This window comes from Portunus trituberculatus, chromosome 39 (genome assembly GCF_017591435.1).
Source record: "Portunus trituberculatus isolate SZX2019 chromosome 39, ASM1759143v1, whole genome shotgun sequence".
In the NCBI taxonomy this organism is placed as follows: Eukaryota; Metazoa; Arthropoda; class Malacostraca; order Decapoda; family Portunidae; genus Portunus; species Portunus trituberculatus.
Window position 1 is genome coordinate 5,100,949 of NC_059293.1, and position 22,500 is coordinate 5,123,448.

A 22,500-nucleotide genomic window follows, 5' to 3' on the forward strand; every position below is an offset into this window, starting at 1 on the left:
TTACTATTTTCCCATTCCTGGCGTTGAACATATCCATCCTAATTACATGTGTATGTAGGGGTGAGTTGCGGGACGTGGCAGAGTATTCACGTTGTCGCACACTACGTGTCACCATTAGGTAGGCAGCGTGAGTCAGTTCGCTAAGGTGCATTGTACCGCATCATTGACACAAGTGTAGGCCTGGCCAGGTGTGATCTTAAATGGCCAATTCACCTGACACTCGCTCACCTCATTAACGCCGCACCATGCCCGTCACGCCACCTCGCACATCTCACGCGGGCCCATTTTTAGTCCGAGCAGCAGTGTAAGCCGCTGCCTTGCCATCAACAGACACTACCCCGGATACTTGATGCGGCTGGGGACGTATTCTGAAACACTTCTGCGCCTCACCTCCACTACTTTCAAACCCTCTACATAAAGTGACACAGGTTTTCAAGGATTTTTTTTTGTTTTAAGTGACATATGAACAAGATTTATAAATTGTTCACAGAATTAATGCTCTTGGAAGCCCATGAAATAATTATCGGTGTAGCTTTGGAAAATAATCGTAGTGAGAAAGCAGGGTGTGTGTGTGTGTGTGTGTGTGTGTGTGTGTGTGTGTGTGTGTGTGTGTGTGTGTGTGTGTGTGTGTGTGTGTGTGTAATTCACCTCGGTCGCCTTATGGTCACCCAGTCAGTCTTCCCCATTTCGGAGCGAGCTCAGAGGTCATAGACTGATCTTCGGGTAGGACTGAGATCACAACACACTCCACACACCGGGAAGGCGAGGCCACAACCCCTCGAGTTACATCTCGTACCTATTTACTGCTAGGTGAACAGGGGCCACATATTACATTTGCCTCGCCGCTTACCGGGACTCGAACCCGGGCCTCTCGATTGTGAGTCGAGTGTGCTAACTACTACACTTCGCGGTGTGTGTGTAATTCACCTCGGTTGCCTGCTGGTCACCCAGCCAGTCTTCCCCATTACGGGGCGAGCTCAGAGCTCATAGACCGATCTTCGGGTAGGACTGAAACCACAACACTTCACACACCGGGAAAGCGAGGCCACAATCCCTCGAGTTTCATCCCGCACCTATTTACTGCTGAGGTGAACAAGGGCTACACATTAAGAGGCTTGCCCATTTGCCTCGCCGCCTCCGGGATTCGAACCCGGACCGTCTCGAGTGAGAGTCGAGCGTGCTAACCACTAAACTACGCGGTGTGTGTGTGTGAGTGTGTGTGTGTGTGTGTGTGTGTGTGTGTGTGTGTGTGTGTGTGTGTGTGTGTTTCTATCTATCTGTCTATATATCTATCTATCTATATATATATATATATATATATATATATATATATATATATATATATATATATATATATATATATGTATATATATTATATGTATATATATATATATATATATATATATATATATATATATATATATATATATATATATATATATATATATATATATATATATATATATATATATATATATATATATATATATATATATATATATATATATATATATATATATATATATATATATATATATATATATATATATATATATATATATATATATATATATATATATATATATATATATATATATATATATATATATATATATATATATATATATATATATATATATATATATATATATATATATATATATATATATATATATATATATATATATATATATATATATATATATATATATATATATATATATATATATATATATATATATATATATATATATATATATATATATATATATATATATATATATATATATATATATATATATATATATATATATATATATATATATATATATATATATATAGAGAGAGAGAGAGAGAGAGAGAGAGAGAGAGAGAGAGAGAGAGAGAGACACACACACACACACACACACACACACACACACACACACACACACACACACACACACACACACACACACACACACACACACACACACACTCTCATGCTATCAGGTCAGGTCTCTCTCTCTCTCTCTCTCTCTCTCTCTCTCTCTCTCTCTCTCTCTCTCTCTCTCTCTCTCTCTCTCTCTCTCTCTCTCTAAAGTTAATACATGTGTAGCTTTTTATTTCTTTGTGCTGCTGTTAAGAGAGAGAGAGAGAGAGAGAGAGAGAGAGAGAGAGAGAGAGAGAGAGAGAGTGAGAGGGTGGGGGAACATGACAAGGCAGGCAGCAGTGTGTGGGGGGGGGGTAGGGGAGGATGCAGCACAGTCATGCGGGAAAGTTGCCTCACTGCTTTACGCTGGAATGTTTTGGTCAGCCTCAGGAACAAAGTCATCGTCTGAATTACTATCTACATTTTAAATTGTCTTCTTTTTTTCTTCTTTTTCTTCGCTTTTTTCTTCTTTGCCTTTTTTTATTTTTTTATTCTCGTAATGTGAAAGTTTTAAGAGTTTCGTCTGTTTTTATCCTTTTATTATTTATTGATTTATTATTTATCTTTGCTATCTTCACTGCCGCCATGAATTTTTTTTCTCTCTTTTTTACAGTCAAGAAGAAATCCATTACAGGTATAATAGCCATTACTTTACCAGCTTACGCACGCACGCACGCACCCACCTAACCACCATAAACAACAACTACTACTACTACTACTACTACTACTACTACTACTACTACTACTACTACTACTACTACTACTACTACTACTACTTGTAGGTTCGAATCCCACCACTTACAGCCTTAAAACACTTTGTCATTTGTTGAGTGGTTTAAAGTTACCTACATGTCACCATTATACCCAGGTTCTAGGTGGTTACACCCAAGATGAGCTTGGGCGGTGATATGGGCCCTAATATGGGTACCATTATAAATAAAATTGCCTGCGCCACGAATGGGCGGAAGCTGAACACCGCTTCCCATACACTCTTCAAGTGTGCCTACAGGCGCTATAGGCCTTAAAGTAAAAAAAAAAAAATAAATAATCATCACTTAGAGAGAGAGAGAGAGAGAGAGAGGATGGTATGGATGGGTGATTGGGTGTCGCGTTTCTTGGGGTTGGCCAAGTGTTCCCTGCACCCACGCACGCAAAATCCACTCACTCCTGTCAGCGCTAGCCCCGCCCCGCTTTGCCGCAAGAAACCTTAAAGGAGTAGTTGATTTGAAATAATCTCGTTGGCGAAACATTGTTTAAAGTTGATTGATTTCTGTACTTTTACTTTTTTTATGCTAATAGAGTGGAAATGTTTTGGTTGGCCAGCCTGCAGTAAGAGTGATGGGGGGAAAAGTTACGTTTGTGCTGGCTGGCGGGCTCCTTGCTTCTTGTTCCTCAGGTGCTCTCTCTCTCTCTCTCTCTCTCTCTCTCTCTCTCTCTCTCTCTCTCTCTCTCTCTCTCTCTCTCTCTCTCTCTCTCTCACAGCATTTTCTTGGGAATATTGTTTTTCACCCTTTTTTTTCCAATATGGTGACCTTTGGGCAACGCATTGCATAAAAATACATCTGTCACACATCTTGCCAGGAGTGGAAGGAGGGGAGCGCTGTGCACCCCGTGGTAATACCAGACAGCGTGACCCGTCCATAAAGTTGTGTGTGTGCGTGTGTTTGTGTTGTACATGATGAGGCGGTGGCGGTGTTGTGCCCCTTTGCAGCCTTTCCGCCGCGTAGGAGTCACTGTACAGCGCTGGCGTGAGATAACTTTACCGAGAGGTGTTACAATTATTGTCCACTCGGCCCGGGACGAGGACCGACATATACATACATTACTCTTATTTTCCATTATCCTTAACTAAGCTGACTTAAGTTTCGTTGTTTTGATATTGATATCGGGTTTTACTAAAGATTAGAAGAGTTTTGCAATATTGAAGACTCTTAAGATAATGAATCTAGGAATTATTTTTTTCTTATTGTTTGTGCCTTCGTCGTCTCTCCAGTCAATGATGCACGAGTGAATAGATGATTAAATAGGAACCATATCTCGGGAGCTGTATTATTTACGTGCGAGAGTTTGAAGGGGATGGACTTGCCTCAGTTGAAATGGCTGTGGCGTGTACTACATACTGTCCCTGCCACCGTCAACTGAATGTGGAGGGAACTCGAACCATTGTCGGGAGAAAGAAAGAGAAAAAAAATAAATTATAGGTTATATTACTTACTACCACCGCCTCTTTAGATGTTTTTTTTTTTCGTTTAATTCAGGGTGGGTTCGTATTTACAAAGATGCATAACTCAAACCCATACCGAAAACACACACTCTCTCTCTCTCTCTCTCTCTCTCTCTCTCTCTCTCTCTCTCTCTCTCTCTCTCTCTCTCTCTCTCTCTCTCTCTCTCTCTCTCTCTCTCTCTCTCTCTCTCTCGTAAAAGAAAGGATTATTGATTGTTGATGAAGAAGAAGCTATTTTAAGTCGAGTTTATCTTTGAAACATACTGAAAAAACATTCGGATCCTCACCATTTACTTATTTATTCCTAAGTGTGTGTCAGGTAAAGAAATAGTATCAATATTTTCCACGCGTTTATTGATTTATTTGTACAGATTTATAGACTATCAATGGTGATTACGTGACTGACGAACACGTGCCTAATTGGATGCTGGTAAGGGAGATGTAATATATTCATTCGCCTTTTTTTTATTATTATATATATATTTTTTATTTAATCGTTACTCGCAATCTCTATGACTAATCTTTCCGTATTTTTTTATCACTTTTTTTTTTTATTCATTTAGCTTTTTCTTACCATTATTCGTACTACCATTACCTTTCTTATTTTCCTCCATTTACTTTTTACTTCTTCCCGAACCACGAAGTGCATAACATTTTAATATTTTTCTATCTGCATGAAATATTCCAGCTTTTTCATTCTATCAGTATTAATTTAACTACATCTTACCATTCTCTCTCTCTCTCTCTCTCTCTCTCTCTCTCTCTCTCTCTCTCTCTCTCTCTCTCTCTCTCTCTCTCTCTCTCTCTCTCTCTCTCTCTCTCTCTCTCTCTCTCTCTCTCTCTCTCTCTCTCTCTCTCTCTCAACTGGATCGTACTATTTCCTCCTTTCATTCGTAAAAGTTTCCAAGTTTTTATTTTCTGTTTATTATTCATGTTAATTACATATTCGTACCTACATCTTTATATTTTATAGTTTCTTCCGTGTTGTATATCTTTCCAACCATTTTTTTTTTATCAGTATTAGCGTTACTGCATCTTAGTATTCTACATTTATTTTCAATCGTATAATTTCTAACCATCCTTTCTTATCAGTATTCATAGATAAATTCTATGACTTTTCCTCCTATAACGATCCTTACCAACTAACTTTTTTCCCTTTCCTATCAGTATTAGTGTGGCTACATCTTACCATTCTAAATTTACCTTCAGTCGTATAATTTCTAACCAGTCTTTCCCAACAGAAGTAAATACCACATCTTTTCCTCCCATCGCGATCCTTACTCGACGTGATCACATGCAGCTACACTTCTCTCAGCTTCTTAACAAAAGCCAACCTTGCCACATCGCTGCTAGTGTTTTTGAACGTGCAGGAATGTTGCTCCATACTCGATAATCAGCGTTTTGTTGAGGTTCTTTCTCCATCTCGGACACGTTGCATATAGTGGCGATGGAAATAAGTGCTTAGCAAGGCATGTTTTCTAATCACATTATTTAGATCCGTATTCAGAACCCCCCCCCCTCTCTCTCTCTCTCTCTCTCTCTCTCTCTCTCTCTCTCTCTCTCTCTCTCTCTCTCTCTCTCTCTCTCTCTCTCTCTCTCTCTCTCTCTCTCTCTCATATGATTATTTTTAAAGGCCACTGAAATTATTGTTTTCTCGTTAATAGTCGAGATATTTTGTTAATCTCCCACTACAAACATCAAAACACCCTTACAAATCCGTTTAACTTCACCTAAAGCTCTTTCAAAGTTTTTTTTTCTTTTTTTTCCCTAGGTTCTTTTTTTCCACCGCATAGCAGCTTTCATAATCAAGTATCGCAAGAATATAGCAAAAACTTAATTACAGCGAAAATGAACGGAGACTAACAACTCCATGAAATAAAGTATAAAATGTTAAAAAGCGCCTTTGAATTTTATTATTGAAAAAAAAGAACATGATAAACGTAAGTCATTAAATTGCTGTAGGGCGTGAGTGGTTTTCAAAATATCGGGGTGTGGCGCAGTGACCGTGCTTGTGCTTCACTGCTGCTACTGCTGGCGTTTCTCCTTCAGCATTTCCTAGTGTTCTCTCTCTCTCTCTCTCTCTCTCTCTCTCTCTCTCTCTCTCTCTCTCTCTCTCTCTCTCTCTCTCTCTCTCTCTCTCTCTCTCTCGTTAGTTATAAATAAACTTGACATTTTTTTCCTTAGCTTTGTTTGTTTGTTGTTGTTGTTGTTGTTGTTGTTGTTGTTGTTGTTGTTGTTGTTGTTGTTGTTCCTGCTGCTGCTGCTGCTGAAAATATTCTATAAGTAGTAAATTATAAGACCACTGATGGTGTGACGGTGTGACAGTTAACGGTCTTGCCTGCTCTGGTTAGGATATCAGCCCCACACACGCTTCTATACACATACACGAGTCTGACCAAAGATAAGACAGGCGTGAAGAACACCGGGTACACATGCACAGATGGACACTGCCACACACACCATTCCCTCCTTGGCCACGCGCGGAGGACGTTTATTGTCGTCTGGCGAGTCTGGCAGTGGTGCAATGCATTCCATGACACTTCTACTAAGGGTCTCTCACAGATCAGGCAAGGTCATTGTAGGCGACCTTGGTTTTGAGAGATTCGGGCACCCGAAATGCAAAGGAATATGATGTTTTGAGTCTCAGGCGTCGTAACTATTACAGACGACTACGGAAGTTACTTGGCTTTTCAAGGGAGCTTCGTGTGTTTTTACTTGTTCAGTCATTACCAAGAACAAAGCTTATATGAGAACGCGACTATTCATCTCAAGTGATCTTTTGAAAACTTCTTGATGATAGCGCTGTTTCACAATACTGTACTAGTTGCCGTACTACTCTCTCCGCGGCATCTTTCACGTGGTTATGTAGTGAACCGTGGAAACTTGCTCGTTTTGCGAAGGCGACGGTGGGAAGGGGTAAGTACTTGTGATTAAGCCGGATGGGGACACGAACACATGACCACCTAAAGAACACTTACAAATATCTTAACTTGACAAGCTGTGAACAGGTTATAGTTCAAGTGAGAACAGGTTTGTAGTTCAAGTGAGAGTAGATGTTTTACTACCATGACAACTTTTAATAGGCTCATGTTCAAGCGAAAGGAATTTTCAAATGTGTTTCCGGACCACAGTTGATAATTAAACAAAGATTCTGCAGTCATTCGGTAAACACAGTGAGAGTTTGTTATAGTGATGTCCTAAAGGTGTCCGAAGAAGTAATTGTTGTGTTAAGCGTGTTACCCCCCAGTGTCATGCACATCTCAGCGAGTATGTTACGTTGCTTTGCGTGGTGTAGTTGTGTGAGCTTAGCAGATGTGAGTGTTGCGTAACGTGTTAGTCAAGGAACACAACACCTGGCAACACCAGCCAGCGGCACAGTACCGGGAGGGAAGGTTTGGTGAACTGTTGATGTAGTGTGTGGTGACTGCGTGTGTTGGTGGTGGTGGTGGTGGTGGTGTTTTCGCTAATACTACTACTACTGTTATTATTATTATTATTATTATTATTATTATTATTATTATTATTATTATTATTATTATTATTATTATTATTATTATTATTATTATTATTATTATTATTATTACTATTATTAATGATAATGTATTAGTACTGCTGTGGTTTCTTGTCCGTCTTATTGGCTTGCTCTTGTGATTTTCATTATTTTGCGATGTTTCTTTACATATATTTTTTGTATGTTCTTGTCGTTGTCTTTATGGTTGCTGTCTTCGTTGTCCTCGCTACACTAGATTTAAATTTTTTTTTTTTTTTTTTACATCTTTCCCTCAAACACCATTGCCCCCTACCCCTACCACTTATGCTGCTGTGGGTGTGGAGAAAGGGAGGGGGGCTAAGGCCGATGGCTCCTTGGCCCCAAAACACACACACACACACACACACACACACACACACACACACACACACACACACACACACACACACACACACACACACACACACACCGCGTAGTGTAGTGGTTAGCACGCTCGACTCACAATCGAGAGGGCTGGGTTCGAATCCCGGTAAGCGGTGAGGTAAATGGGCAAGTCTCTTAATGTGTGGCCCCTGTTCACCTAGCAGAAAATGGGTGCGGGATGTAACTCGAGGGGTTGTGGCCTCGCTTTCCAGGTGTGTGGAGTGTGTTGTGGTCTCAGTCCTACCCGAAGATCGGTCTATGAGCTCTGAGCTCGCTCCGTAATGGGGAAGACTGGCTGGGAGACCAGTAGACGACCGAGGTGAATCACACACACCGCGTAGTGTAGTGGTTAGCACGCTCGACTCAATCGAGAGGGCCGTTTTCGAGTCCCGGGGCGGCGAGGCAAATGGGCAAGCCTCTTAATGTGTAGCCCCTGTTCACCTAGCAGTAAATAGGTACGGGATGTAACTCAGGGGTTGTGGCCTCGCTTTGCCGGTGTGTGGAGTTGAGTTGAGTTGAGTTATAGGTCGGGAGAGATGCCTTTGTATCGGCTCTCCCTGACGTATTTTTCTGGCTGTCGGGGTCTTTTCTTCTTTCCTTATTGATTTCTGTTATCATCTTCTATTTCCTTGATCTTGTTTTGGAGTGTGTTGTGGTCTCAGTCCTACCCGAAGATCGGTCTGTGAGCTCTGAGCTCGCTCCGTAATAGGGAAGACTGGCTGGGTGACCAGCAGGCGACCGAGGTGAATTACACACACACACACACACACACACACACACACACACACACACACACACACACACACACACACACACACACACACACACACACACACACACAATGTGAACAAAAGCCATGTGATGGAAATGGGAAAGAGTGAAAGACGACCTATGGGAATCTATAAGATGGGAGATGGTGTAGAACTGGAGAAAGTAAAAAAGGAAAAGGACTTAGGAGTGACGATGGAAGAAAACAATCAACCAGTAAGCCATATTGATAGAATTTTTAGAGAAACATATAATTTGCTGAGGAATATTGGAGTAGCATTTCACTACATGGACAAAGAAATGATGAAGAAATTGATAAATACTATAATAAGACCTAGATTGGAATATGCAGGAGTAGTGTGGACCCCTCATAAAAAGAAACACATAAGAAAATTGGAGAGGCTACAAAAAATGGCTACAAGAATGGTCCCAGAACTTGAAGGGATGACATATGAGGAGAGACTAAAGGCTATGGATCTACCAACCTTGGAACAAAGAAGGAGAGAGGAGACCTGATACAAGTCTATAAATTGATCAACGGAATGGACCAAGTGGATAATGAGAAACTGATCTTGAGAGAAGAATATGACATCCGAAGCACAAGATCGCATAGTAAAAAGCTGAGAAAGGAAAGATGTCTGAGAGATATTAAAAAATATAGTTTCCCGCAGAGATGTATTGAGACGTGGAACAGTTTAGATGAAGAAGTAGTGTCTGCAATGAGTGTGCACACTTTTAAAGTAAGATTGGATAAGTGTAGATATGGAGACGGGGCCACACGAGCATAAAGCCCAGGCCCTGTAAAACTACAACTAGGTAAATACACACACACACACACACACACACACACACACACCCGGTAGCTCAGTGGTTAGAGCGCTGGCTTCACAAACCAGAGGACTGGAGTTCGATTCCCCGGCCGGGTGGAGATATTTGGGTGTCTCTCCTTTCACGTGTAGCCCCTGTTCACCTAGCAGTGAGTAGGTACGGAATGTAAATCGAGGAGTTGTGACCTTGTTGTCCCGGTGTGTGGTGTGTGCCTGGTCTCAGGCCTATCCGAAGATCGGAAATAATGAGCTCTGAGCTCGTTCCATAGGATAACGTCTGGCTGTCTCGTCAGAGACTGCAGCAGATCAAACAGTGAAACACACACACACACACACACACACACACACACACACAGGATAGCGTGAAGAGTACCTTACTACATCGTCACTTCAGTTTCCGTTTTGTGTGATGCATTTATTTATTTGCATCTATCGGTTGTGATGAAAGTAGTGGGTGTTTCATAATAGGGTCCTGAAGTGCGGGGTGGTGCAGGCCAAGGCGATGAGACTTGTGGTAAAGGGAAGAAAAACCCGCTAGTACGTCCTCTTGGAGTACGTAAGATGAGTTGTGGAGGAGGATGTTATGCGCATCATGTTCAGAGAGAGAGAGAGAGAGAGAGAGAGTGGATTTTGGCACCGCAGCAGCAGCGAGGTTACATGTATGGAGACGAAATAAATTATTGAATTTTGGCGCCGCAGAAAGGTCATTGGCGCCATGTCTAAGAGAGAGAGGAGAGAGAGTGAGAGTGAGAGTGAGAGTGAGAGAGAGAGAAAGAATCGACGTTTCTGGGTGTGCAGTATATTGTCTCCTTTAGAGAGTATTTTTCACAAGTAATACAGATCTCGTTTATCATCGCCTAGCCACGATCTGCCTCGAGGGTCAGCGCTGTGGAGGGGCAGCAGCAAGCGGCTTGTATAAATTTACAGCTGTACTATTCAGGGTTAAATAATACTAATAGACCCTGGTACTATTAACCATCCAACGCATCATTCCCAAGATGGTGGCCACACATTGCTTCCCATGTTACAATTATTACCTCACCGCTGTTTAGTATTACAAAGTACTTTTACAGCGAAAGAGCAGGACGTCGAACTCCTTGGTGCCTTTACAGCCGCCGCGTGGTGTAGCGGACAGCTGTGTGTGCTAAATTATTGCGCATGGTTGTATGGGTAGCAGCATGTTGGGAGGGTGCTAGATCAAGAGTGGAGGGCGGCGGCGCACAGGGTCGTGTTGTGATGTAACGTGCGGGAAGATACTGGTCATTTAACTCCCTTCCTTGTTCATCGAGGCCAAAAGACACGGCACTGCTGACCGTTTTCATGAAATTATGGATTAGGGAGGTATTGGTGGGAAGAAGCACTTCCTAGTTATTTTTAGATCTTGCCAGCGACTCTAGTGTGAGTGGTGCGCAGGGAGTCATTTAGGGTGGTTGGTTCTGGTTTACACTGTCATATGTTTTAATTAGATAGTTGTGTTCTTTACAGTATATGATGTTATAGAAAGCATGGTGTGGGGTCTTGTATGTGACCGACCTGTCATTATTGTGCCTGACGCGAGTGAGTATTGGTTTTGATCCGAGAATAGCGGAGGAGGCGGCCAAAGAGGACACGTGCGTGGGCGAGTGACGTGCTGGCTGCTGGGAAGCTGCGTGGCGGGCTTCGAACCTCACCTCAGGGCTACACATTTAGCCGCGACAGGCCTTCTTTCCGTCCCTCCATGCAGAGGGGTGGCCGCCCTGGGCCCACTGTTGCATGGAGGCCCACCACCAGATTGATGATGGAGCGAGAAAAAAAAAAAAAAATGGAGAGGAAAGTCCGAAAATCACAATGTAGGACTGGCAGCTGTATTTGTAAGGATGGTAATAAAGTAAAGTGAAAAATAAGAATAAAAAATAAAAGTCCTCTTCCCGTCTGTCAATCTCTGCGTGTGACGTTGAAGTGTAAGGGCGCACGCGCATGTTGTCTGTTTACTTTTAGTGATCTGCGTGGCCAGTTAGCTTAGCTGAAAACACACACACACAAGTCAGGAGCACTTAGCAGAAATATTGGTGAAGTCCATGAACAAGATGCTGAAATAGCCTATCGGCAGCTGTGGTGCTGAAATCAACAGGTCGCTGTCTGATGATAAATCCATGACGCTCGCCATGGTTTCTGAATTAACACCTCATCGTAATCCACATACTCTCACTTCTGCCATTCCGACAGCTGTGTGTGTGTGTGTGTGTAATTCACCTCGGTTGCCTGTTGGTTACCCAGCCAGTCTTCCCCATTACGGAGCGACCTCAGAGCTCTTAGGCCGATCTTCGGGTAGGACTGAGACCACAACACACTCCACACACCGGGAAAGCGAGGCCACAACCCCTCGAGTTACATCCCGTACCTATTTACTGCTAGGTGAACAGGGGCCACACATTAAGAGACTTGCCCATTTGCCTCGCCGCTTCCCGGGACTGGAAACCGTTCCTCTAGATTGTGAGTCGAGCATGCTAACCACTACACTACACGTATACATGTATACATGCGTGCGTGTGTGTATGTGTCGGAGGGGGTGATCTGTGACATTGTCATATGTAGAAACATTTAACTCAACTGGCATGTTTAAATAATGATCACAAGGGCCCATCGAGAATGCTCCGCCCCCTCTTGGCTGAGATCCCTGCTCCGCGCCTGGGCAAGCCTCTTAATGTGTAGCCTTTGTTCACCTAGTAGTAGATTGGTACGCCTAGTACGGGATATAACTGGAGGGGTTGTGACTTCGCTTTCCAAGTGTGTGTGATGTGGTCTCAGCCTAACCCAAAGATCAGTCATTATGAGCTCTGAGTTCTTTCCATAAGGGAAAAGCTGGCTGGGTTACCAACAGGCGACCGTGGTGAATAAACACACACACACACACACACACACACTTGGAACAGTTTGAGTGAGGAAGTGGTGTCAGCAAAGAGTGTGCATAGCTTTAAAGAAAAAGCTCAGGCCCTGTAAAACTACAGCTAGATATATACAACAACTAGGTAAATACACACACCTTGTAGCACACATTACAGCGTATTGTAGGGGTCAACGTACACGGCTCACAACCAAAAGGGCCTGGGTTCGAGTCTCGGGAGTGGTAAGACAAATGGATGAACCTCTTAATGTGTAGCCCCTCTTCACCTAGCAGAAAATAGGTACGAGATGTAACTCGAGAGGTTGTGGCCTCACTGTCCCGGTGTGTGGAGTGTGTGTGGTTTAGTCTCAGTGCTACCCGAAGATCAGTCAGTATCTTACTGACCGAGCTCTTTTTGTAGGGGGGAAAGACTGAGTGAACAGTAGAGGACCATGGTGAATAACACACACACACACACACACACACACACACACACACACACACACACACACACACACACACACACACACACACACACTGAGCCCGGTAGCTCAGTGGTTAGAGCGCTGGCTTCACAAGCCAGATGACCGGGGTTCGATTCCCTGGCCGGGTGGAGATATTTGGGTGTGTCTCCTTTCACGTGTAGCCCCTGTTCACCTAGCAGTGAGTAGGTACGGGATGTAAATCGAGGAGTTGTGACCTTGTTGTCCCGGTGTGTGGTGTGTGCCTGGTCTCAGGCCTATCCCAAGATCGGAAATAATGAGCTCTGATCTCGTTCCCTAGGGTAACGTCCGGCTGTCTCGTCAGAGACTACAGCAGATCAAACAGTGAATTACACCCGGTAGTTCAGTGGTTAGAGCGCTGGCTTCACAAGCCAGAGGACCGGGGTTCGATTCCCCGGCCGGGTGGAGATATTTGGGTGTGTCTCCTTTCACGTGTAGCCTCTGTTCACCTAGCAGTGAGTAGGTACGGGATGTAAATCAAGGAGTTGTGACCTTGTTGTCCCGGTGTGTGGTGTGTGCCTGGTCTCAGGCCTATCCGAAGATCGGAAATAATGAGCTCTAAGCTCGTTCCGTAGGGTAACGTCTGGCTGTCTCGTCAGAGACCGCAGCAGATCAAACAGTGAAACACACACACACACACACACACACACACACACACACACACACACACACACACACACACACACACAGCAAGCTCGACTCACAATCGAGAGGGTCCGGGTTAAGTCCCGGGAAGCGGCGAGGCAAATGGGCAAGCCTCTTAATGTGTAGCCCCAGTTCACCTAGTAGTAAGTAGGTATGGGATATAACTCGAGGGGTTGTGGCCTCGCTTTCCCGGTGTGTGGAGTGTGTTGTGGTCTCAGTCCTACCTGAAGATCAGTGTATGAGCTCTGAGGTTGCTCCGTAATGGGGAAGACTGGCTGGGTGACCAGCAGACGATCGTGGTGAATTACACACACACACACACACACACACACACACACACACACACACACACACACACACACACACACACACACACACACACACACACACACACACCGTGTAGTGTAGTGGTTAGCGCACTAACCACTACACTACACTAGAAAACGTCAAAATCTTTCAAACTCTAACACCCCTGTTGACTTTTGACATCTGGCCAAAAAACATCTCCAATAACTTTACTTCATCTTTTCCTACTTTATTTTATCCTGATGGTACTGGTGCCATTTCATGTCTTTAAAGCTGAACTCTTCTTTAAAACCTTTGCTGAAAACTCCACCTTGGATGATTCTGTGCTTGTCTCTTCCTCTCCTCCTCCCTCTGACTATTTCATGCCTTCAATCAAAGTTCTATGTAATGATGTTTTCCATGCCTTTGGTGGTCTAAACCTTCAGAAGATTTATGAACTTCATGGGGTCCCTCCTATTGTTCTCAAAAATTGTGCTTCTGTGCTTTCACCTTGCCTGGCCAAACTCTTTCAACTATGTCTATTGACTTCTACCATTCCTTCTTGCTGGAAGTTTGCCTGCATTCAGCCTGTTCCCTAAAAATGGTGACTGTTCTAATTCCTGAAACTACCATCCTATAGCTTTAATTTCTTGCTTCTTCAAAGTTTTTTAATATATCCTGAATAGGAAGATTCTTAAACCTCTGTCACTTCACAAGCTTCTATCTAATCACCAGTATGGCTTTCGTCATGGTTGCTCTACTGGTGATCTTACGTTCGTTACTGAGTCTTGGTTATCCTCTTTTAGAGATTTCAGCAAAACTTTTGCTGTTGTGTTAGACATACCAAAAGCTTTTTGTTAGTCTTGCACATATCTTTGATTTCAAAGCTGCCCTCCTACAGTTTCTATCCTCTCTACAACTTTGTCTCAAACTTTTTTTCTGACTGTTCTATTGCAGCCGTTGTAGATGGCCACTTTTCTTCTCCTAAATCTATTAATAATGGTGTTCGTCAGGGTTCTGTCCTGTCACCCACTCTCTTTCTATTGTTCACTAATGATCTTCTTAACCAAACTTCTTGCCCTATCCACTCCTATGCTGTTGATACCACCCTACATCTTTCCACGTCCTTTCAGAGATGACTAACCCTTCAGGAAGTCAACAGATCACGTAGGGATGCCACAGAACACCTGACTTCTGATCTTTCTAAGATTTCTGATTGGGACAGAGAAAACTTAATAGTGTTCAATGCCTCAAAACTCAGTTCCTCAATCTATCAACTCAACACAGCCTTCCAGAGAACTATCCCATTTTCTTCAATGACACTCAACTGTCTCCCTCATCTACACTGAATGTTCTCAGTCTGTCCTTTACTTTTAATTTTAACTGGAAACTTCACATCTCATCTCTTGCTAAAACAGCTTCTATGAAGTTAGGCATTCTGAGGCATCTCTGCCAGTTTTTCTCGCCCCTCCAACTGTTAACTCTGTACAAGGGCCTTATTCGTCTTTGTATGGAGTACTCTTGGCGTGTTTGGGGGGAGTTCCATTCACACAGTTTTATTAGATATTAGATGGGGTGGAATCAAAAGCTTAAAGTCTCATCAACTCCCCAAGTGTGACTGACTGTCTTCAGCCTCTTTCTCACTGCCAAAATGTTGCACCTCTCATTTATTGCTATTTTCATGCTAATTACATGCCTCCCTTCCTCCTGCAGCCTCGCTCCTCAAGGCTTTTTTCTTCCTCTCATCCCTGTTCTGTACACCGCGTAGTGTAGTGGTTAGCACGCTCGACTCACACTCGAGAGGGTCCGGGTTCGTGTCCCGGAGACGGCGAGGCAAATGGGCAAGCCTCTTAATGTGTGGCCCCTGTTCACCTAGCAGTAAATAGGTACGGGATGTAACTCGAGGGATTGTGGCCTCGCTTTCCCGGTGTGTGGAGTGTGTTGTGGTCTCAGTCTTAACCGAAGATCGGTCTATGAGCTCTGAGCTCGCTCCGTAATGGGAAAGACTGGCTGGGTGACCAGCAGGCAACCGAGGTGAATTACACACACACACACACACACACACATATTTAATGTATTTTCTTTTTCATCAAGGAGGTGCATTTAACTTTATATATTTATTTATTTTTCTATTATGTTCCCCAGGCAAGCGTGATGAGAAGTCAACCCCGGTGGTGACAGTGAGTGTGACAGCTGCCGTGCCTCCTGTGTCACAAGCACCTCCACCTCCACCACCACCAGCACCACCAGCAGCCGTCACACTGCCCTCACCCACAGTGCCCCAAGCACCAACCACAGCAGTTCAGGGTGTCAGTGGCAGTGAGGTGGCTGTGAAGAACCTTCAGCCACAGAACACCTCTGGTTCAAGTATAGCTGAACCTATTCTAGTTGAATCAGCTCCCCATGACAGTGTCAGTGACCCAACTCCTGCCCAGGCAGCACACACCAGTCCTGCCTCTCATTCCACCAATAAAGAAGGAAAGAAGAGCAATACAAAGGTTAGTAAAGACAAAACTAAAAATAAAGATGGCCGACTCTGGTGGAGGTCCAGCAAGCTCAGGAAGCTGTACATATGCAGCAGGTGTGTGTGTGTGTGTGTGTGTGTGTGTGTGTGTGTGTGTGTGTGTGTGTGTGTATTTACCTGGTTGTATTTATCTAGGAAAAGAGTTCTGCTTGTGCTGTCCCATCTCCATATCTATGAAAATCTAACATTTCTTTGAACTTATTGATTGTCCTTGCTTCAACAACTCTCTTATCTAAACCATTCCACACCTCTGGACATCTTTGTGGAAAACTGAACCTCTTGATATCTCTCCTGTACTTGTCCTTTCTTAATTTCTTTCCATGTTCTCTTGTGTCACTGTTGTTCTAGATTAGTAAGTCTTCTCATCTAGTCTATTCATTGCTCTGTACACTGCTATTAAATCTCTTTCCCTTCTCTGTTCTAAGGTTGTAAGACCTAGTATTCGTAGCCTTTCTTCATAATATGACCATTCACTTAAACTTGGGGAAGCTTTGTTGCTGCCTTCTGTATTCTTTAGTTTCCTTATGTGTTTCTTTTTGTTCGGTGACCATACTGTAGCTGCATATTCTAATTTTGGGCATATTAGAGTCGCTTAACTTTTTTTTTTTTTATCATATTGTCTATGTAAGTGAATGCCACCTTTATATTTCTCAAAAGTTCATAGGCATTTCCTGTAATTCTATTTATGTGCTTTTCTGGTGACAAGTTATCCACAATGGTTACTCCTAGGTCTTTTCTTTAGACTTCTTAATTTCTTCATTCCCCATTGAGTAAACTCCCTTTAGCCTTCTTTTGCTCATTCCAAATTCTAATACACTGCACTTTTGTATTAAATTCCATTTCCCATGTGAGTGACCATTCCGCTATCTTATCCAAGTCTTGTTGTAGTGCCTCACAATCTTCTTTTCTATTCACCCTCCTCATTAATTTAGCATCATCTGCAAACAGACTGATGTAACTGTCTATATTTTCTGGTATATCATTCACATATACCACAAACATTATTGGTGCTTAACTCCATGAAGACTTTTCCTGGCTGATTTTTTTTATCTCTTAAGATTGTTCTCATTTCTCTGTCTTTTAGAAAGTCAGCCATCCATTTCAGAAGTCCTCCTTTAGTCCTCCATTTTGTTCAAGTTTCCACAGTAACCTTTTGTGTGGGACCTTGTCAAATTCTTTTGATCTATGTAGATGCAGTCCACCCAGTCATCCCTTTCTTGCACTATGTCAACCACTTTTGAGTAGAAGCTTACTAAATTTGTGACACATGATCTTCCTCTTCTGAATCCATACTGTCTATCTGTCAACATACCTTTCTCCTCCAGATATTCCATCCATTTCTTCTTTATTATCCTTTCACATATTTTTGCTATTACACTGGTCAATGACACTGGTCTGTAGTTTAATGGATCCTCCTTATTTCTCCCTTTGAATATGGGCACAATATCTGCTCTTTTCCAATCTGTTGGTACTTTACCTCTGTTAAGGAACTCATAATGATGTTGTGGACTTTGTCTGCTAACTGGTGACTGCATTTCTTTTAAAATCCAGTTTGACACTCAATTAAAACCTGAGGCTTTCCTTACATCTTATTCTTCTATTTTTTTTCCTTACTTCTTTTCCTTACATTTGTATTTCACAAACACCATCAGTTAATTTGACTGGGGTTTGACATTGGAATTTGCTTTCTCTGGTGAAGACTGACTGGAAACCTATTGTCTGGGTTTTCGTATGTTTCATTATTGTATCTTAGTTCACTTATTTTTCCTTTGTTTTTCAGCTTGCCATTTACATATCTGTAAAACAGTTTTGGCTGGTCCTTACAATTGTATACTATATCCTTCTCATAGTTTTTGTATTCCATTTTCCGAATCTTGACATACTTGTTTCTTTACTGGGCGTTGTCTAACCAATGATTTTGTCTTCTATTTCTTCTCCATCTGCTCTAGGCTTTTTCTCTTTCTATCCTTGCTGACACATCTTCTGTTAAACCACTTCTTGTGTCTAGGTTTGTGTATTTTCTTTATTGGCACGTTTCATTATTACTTCATTATACTTTTCCATTAAAATATTCCACTTGTCTTCAGTTTTCTGATATATAAAATTCAGTCCAGTCTGCTTGTTCAAAGTATTTCCTTACTTTTGCAAAATTATTTTTACTGTAATTGTACCTTCTATTTTTATAGTCTTCGTTCCTAATTTCTTCCAGTCCTTCTTTCAGCCTGAATTCAAGCAATACATGGTCACTTTTACCAAGTGGACTCTTGTATTTCAAGTTTTTTTTAGTATCTCTGGTTCTTTTGTAAATACTAAGTCCAATTATGATGGTTCTTCATTTGCTCTATACCTTGTGATGTCTTTCACCCACTGAGTTAGGATATTGTCTACTGCTAGATTCAGTAGTAGGTGTCCCCAAGATATTTCTTCTCCCTCAGTTGTCATATCTTCCCAAACTATTTCCTTGCAATTAAAGTCACCCATCATTGTTATGTATTTACTCTTTTCAATTAGTTTCTTTAAAGATTTTCTGGTATCATTAAGCATGTTCCAATGTTCTTCATTACCCAATGAGTTTGTTTTGAGTGGGACATAAACGGCAAGGTTCCTTTTTCCTTCTTGAATTCTTACCTGTGCTTTCAGTACTTCTTCACTTCCTTCTCCATAAGTTATTTCATCCACCTGCAGCTCTTTCTTTACAAGTAACATCACTCCTCTTCCTTTTTTTTTTTTGTTTCTCTATTCTTCTTCCATATATTGTATCTATTTTTCCCAATATCCAATGCTTCAAGTTCTTCATACAATTTTGTCTCAGTTAATCCCACAATGTCAGACTTGTTTTCTCTCAAATAATCATTCAACTCTACTTTTGCCATTAAAATACCATTTACCTTTGTGGAAGTGACTTTTAATACTCTTCTTCTTCTACAGTAATACTTATTTCCTTCTTGTTCTCCCTCCTGGTGTACCACTTCCTAAGTCTCATGTCTTTGACCTTCCAGTAGTAGCTCGTCCTCTCCTCTGCTGTTCTGTTTAATTTTTTTTTTCTTTGGCTGTTTCCCTCTTCATTTAGATCGCATCTCAACCATACATTTTTATACACTTTTTTTTCCTTTCTAGCCTCCATGAACCTGCCAGGGATTGCTCAGCACTTGTTTGCAATCTTATTCTAATCTTTAATGGACGTGTTTTTCCCTCCTCATGTTTCCCCAGTCTATAGACTTCTTCAATTTCTTTACTCAATCTCTTGGGTTCCTCATCATCATCCTTCACCTCCATCACTACTTTCTCAGCCTGATTTTTCTCATATTCTTTTCTTTTGTGTCTCATTGGCATAAGTTTTTCCTTTAATCCAAAGATAACAATGCACTTTTTCTTTTCCACAGTATCTCTAACCAAATTTTCCTTTTCCTTAATTACCTTTACTACTGTCTTGGCAACCTCCTGTTCCCTTTCCTTGGCCGATTCTTCTATGATCTTTTTAAAACTAACTCTCCGTTGATCCTGGTCCATCTTCCAACGATTTTGCTTTTCACTTATTTTCTTCACTTGATCTTCATTATCTTCCATTTTCTTTTCACTAGCACAAACTTTGTTCTTCAGGCCATCATAGTTTTTCATCAATACTTCAGTGTTTGCCTTCATGATCTCATTGCCCTTTTCCACGGTTTTTTAGCCTAGCCATCAGGTCTTTCACTAGGTCCTCCAGGTGTTATGACTCTCCTCAATAAACTCTCTCTGGTGTTATGGTCATTATACTTGTCCTCCATTCTGAAGCCTGAGAAATAATTTCTAGGAAGTTCCACTCTGCTCCTTGGGGTAAACAAACACTCCTTGCCCTTGCCCATTCTGGTTTTCACCTTATTCCTTGCTCCTTTTTCCATCTTGTTAACATTTTAACCCTGCCACCTAGACAAGACCACTAAACATAGCTCTCATTTTTAATTACACTTTAGGTAAAAGATGTTCTTGATGGCTTGAAGTAAATTTGAAGCAGAGCACGGTGTGGACATTGTCTCGTGTGATTTTGATCTCGTGTTTTTGCCTAGTTGTACAGACAACCTCCACTTAACGAAGGTTAACACAACGAAATTTTGCTACGATGAAGGTTTAATTTTATTACCATCTGCTTGTTTAACAAACACCAAACTCGCTTTAACGAAGTTTTATCCAGGTAATTTTTCCAAGTTTGAAAGCACCGCCATATCATGCAAGCCGACAGGCTTTTGAATACACCAGCGCCTCTCGTGGACAACACACGCACTACTCACTCCCCCTGTTCAAAACAATAACAGCGTCACCAGCAGCTCGTCTTCCCTCGCTCAGCTTACCACCAAAATGCCCTGCAAATTTGCCTAGCGTTGCTAAGAAGACCAGGAAGTCACTCTCAAAGTGAAGCTGGATATTATTCACAGACACGAGAGAGGCATTGCTTGCCACCATCTTGACTCCATCTACTGTCTACTATTTTCAAGTCAGCAGACTCTATTAAGAAGGCTGGTGAGACCGTATCTTCCTTGCAAGCTAAAAAGAACCACCCGAACTCATTACTATAATGGATAAAATAGAAAGCCTTGTGAAAATGTGGTACATAAGTTTTGTATGTGATACAATGATGCGCCCTTTGCTTACATTCCACAGGTTGCCGGTTAGTGTCTTTTCCGTTTCACTCTCCCTCCCTTCATAAATTTAAGATCATCAACATTATAAAGTTACGTACATACATACATTAGTGTACATTATAATGACTTAAATTAAACTGCCTAAATGTTTAACTTCTTAATTTTTACTTTCATTAAACCTTTCACTGTACTATGATGCACTCTCGCTTTGTTTACTCTCAATGGAAGTTCGAGTTAGGGGTTAAACATGTTATAATCGGTTTGCTTAACGAAGTTTCCCTTAACAAAGTGTTTTTTAGGAACATAACCCCTTCTTTAAGCAGGGGTTGCCCGTATTTTACAGGATGGGAGCCTATGCTTGTGCTGTCCTGTCTCTGTATCTCAGTGTCTAATTTTCTCTTAAAGTTGTATATAGACTTTGTACACACAACCTTTCTATCCAGTCTGATCCTTATACAGTAAGCCCTCGCATTTGGTGAATTAATTAGTCTGGCGAAACTACCGCCAAATGCGAATGTCGCCAAGCACGAGTTCTTTATATAATTTAAATTGCCTAAAGAATGGCTCAATCAGACTTTGGTAATTTCCAAAGTCCCTCTTTTCACCCCTAAAATACTATCTTTCAAGCTGAAGTAAAATCTTTTGCCTTCACATATTAGAACACATGTACAAAACAGACCAATAAACGATAAATAAAGCTAATAAAACATAATATAAAGGCTGCAACTCTCGTTTTTCCACCTGTTTCCCTCACCCACTTTCATCCTTACCGCCACCACCATTGTTCTTATCCCCACCAGTACCACCTGTTGCGCTGATAGAGGCCATGTTGGCGGTAAATCGCCAAAATTTGTTCCCACGCTAGCAGAACAGAGTGTAGCACAAACAAAATGGCTGAAAGGGACTCACACTGCGTTCTGATGGGCTTAGAGAGAGGTCTGATGTCACCGGCGAGCTGTATGGTTCGCCATGCAGCAGCCAAGTTTGAATTCAAATCGCCAAGCGTGCACTTGGTGGTCTGTGGCCACCCTACAGCCAAAAGGAAATTTCGCCAAGCTGAGATTCGCCAAGTGCGGGGGCTTACTGTGTCTATCTATCACTCTATGGGGGAAGTTGTTTTTCTTGAAGTCTCTTCTGTAGTTGTCTTTTCTGAATTTTAATCCATGTCCTCTTGTGTCCCTTCTGTCCCTCTTCAGCAGGTCGATCATATCAAGAAGCTCCATATTATTAATTATTCTGTAGATGGCCAACAGATTGCCTCTTTCTCTTCTCTGCTCCAATGTTGGTAATTCCAGTCTCTCCAGTCTCTTTTCATACGTAAGAGCTGACAAGGTTGGGGACAGTTTAGTGGCCGCTATTTGTGTGTGTACCTAGTTGTAGTTTTATAAGGCCTGGGCTTTACGCTTGTGTGGCTCCG

The 22,500-nt window shown here is 41.9% G+C and overlaps 1 protein-coding gene across 4 annotated transcripts in view; it reads left to right on the top strand.

Annotated features, from left to right (window-relative positions):
* Positions 1 to 22,500, top strand: part of LOC123515633 (la-related protein 1-like) — a 149,499-nt gene that overhangs the window by 42,480 nt on the left and 84,519 nt on the right. For all 4 annotated transcript variants that reach the window (XM_045274433.1, XM_045274435.1, XM_045274436.1 and 1 more), the window contains exon 2: positions 16,086 to 16,438. In XM_045274433.1, coding sequence (XP_045130368.1) covers positions 16,086 to 16,438 — 353 coding nt within the window. The remainder of the gene's footprint in view (positions 1 to 16,085; positions 16,439 to 22,500) is intronic.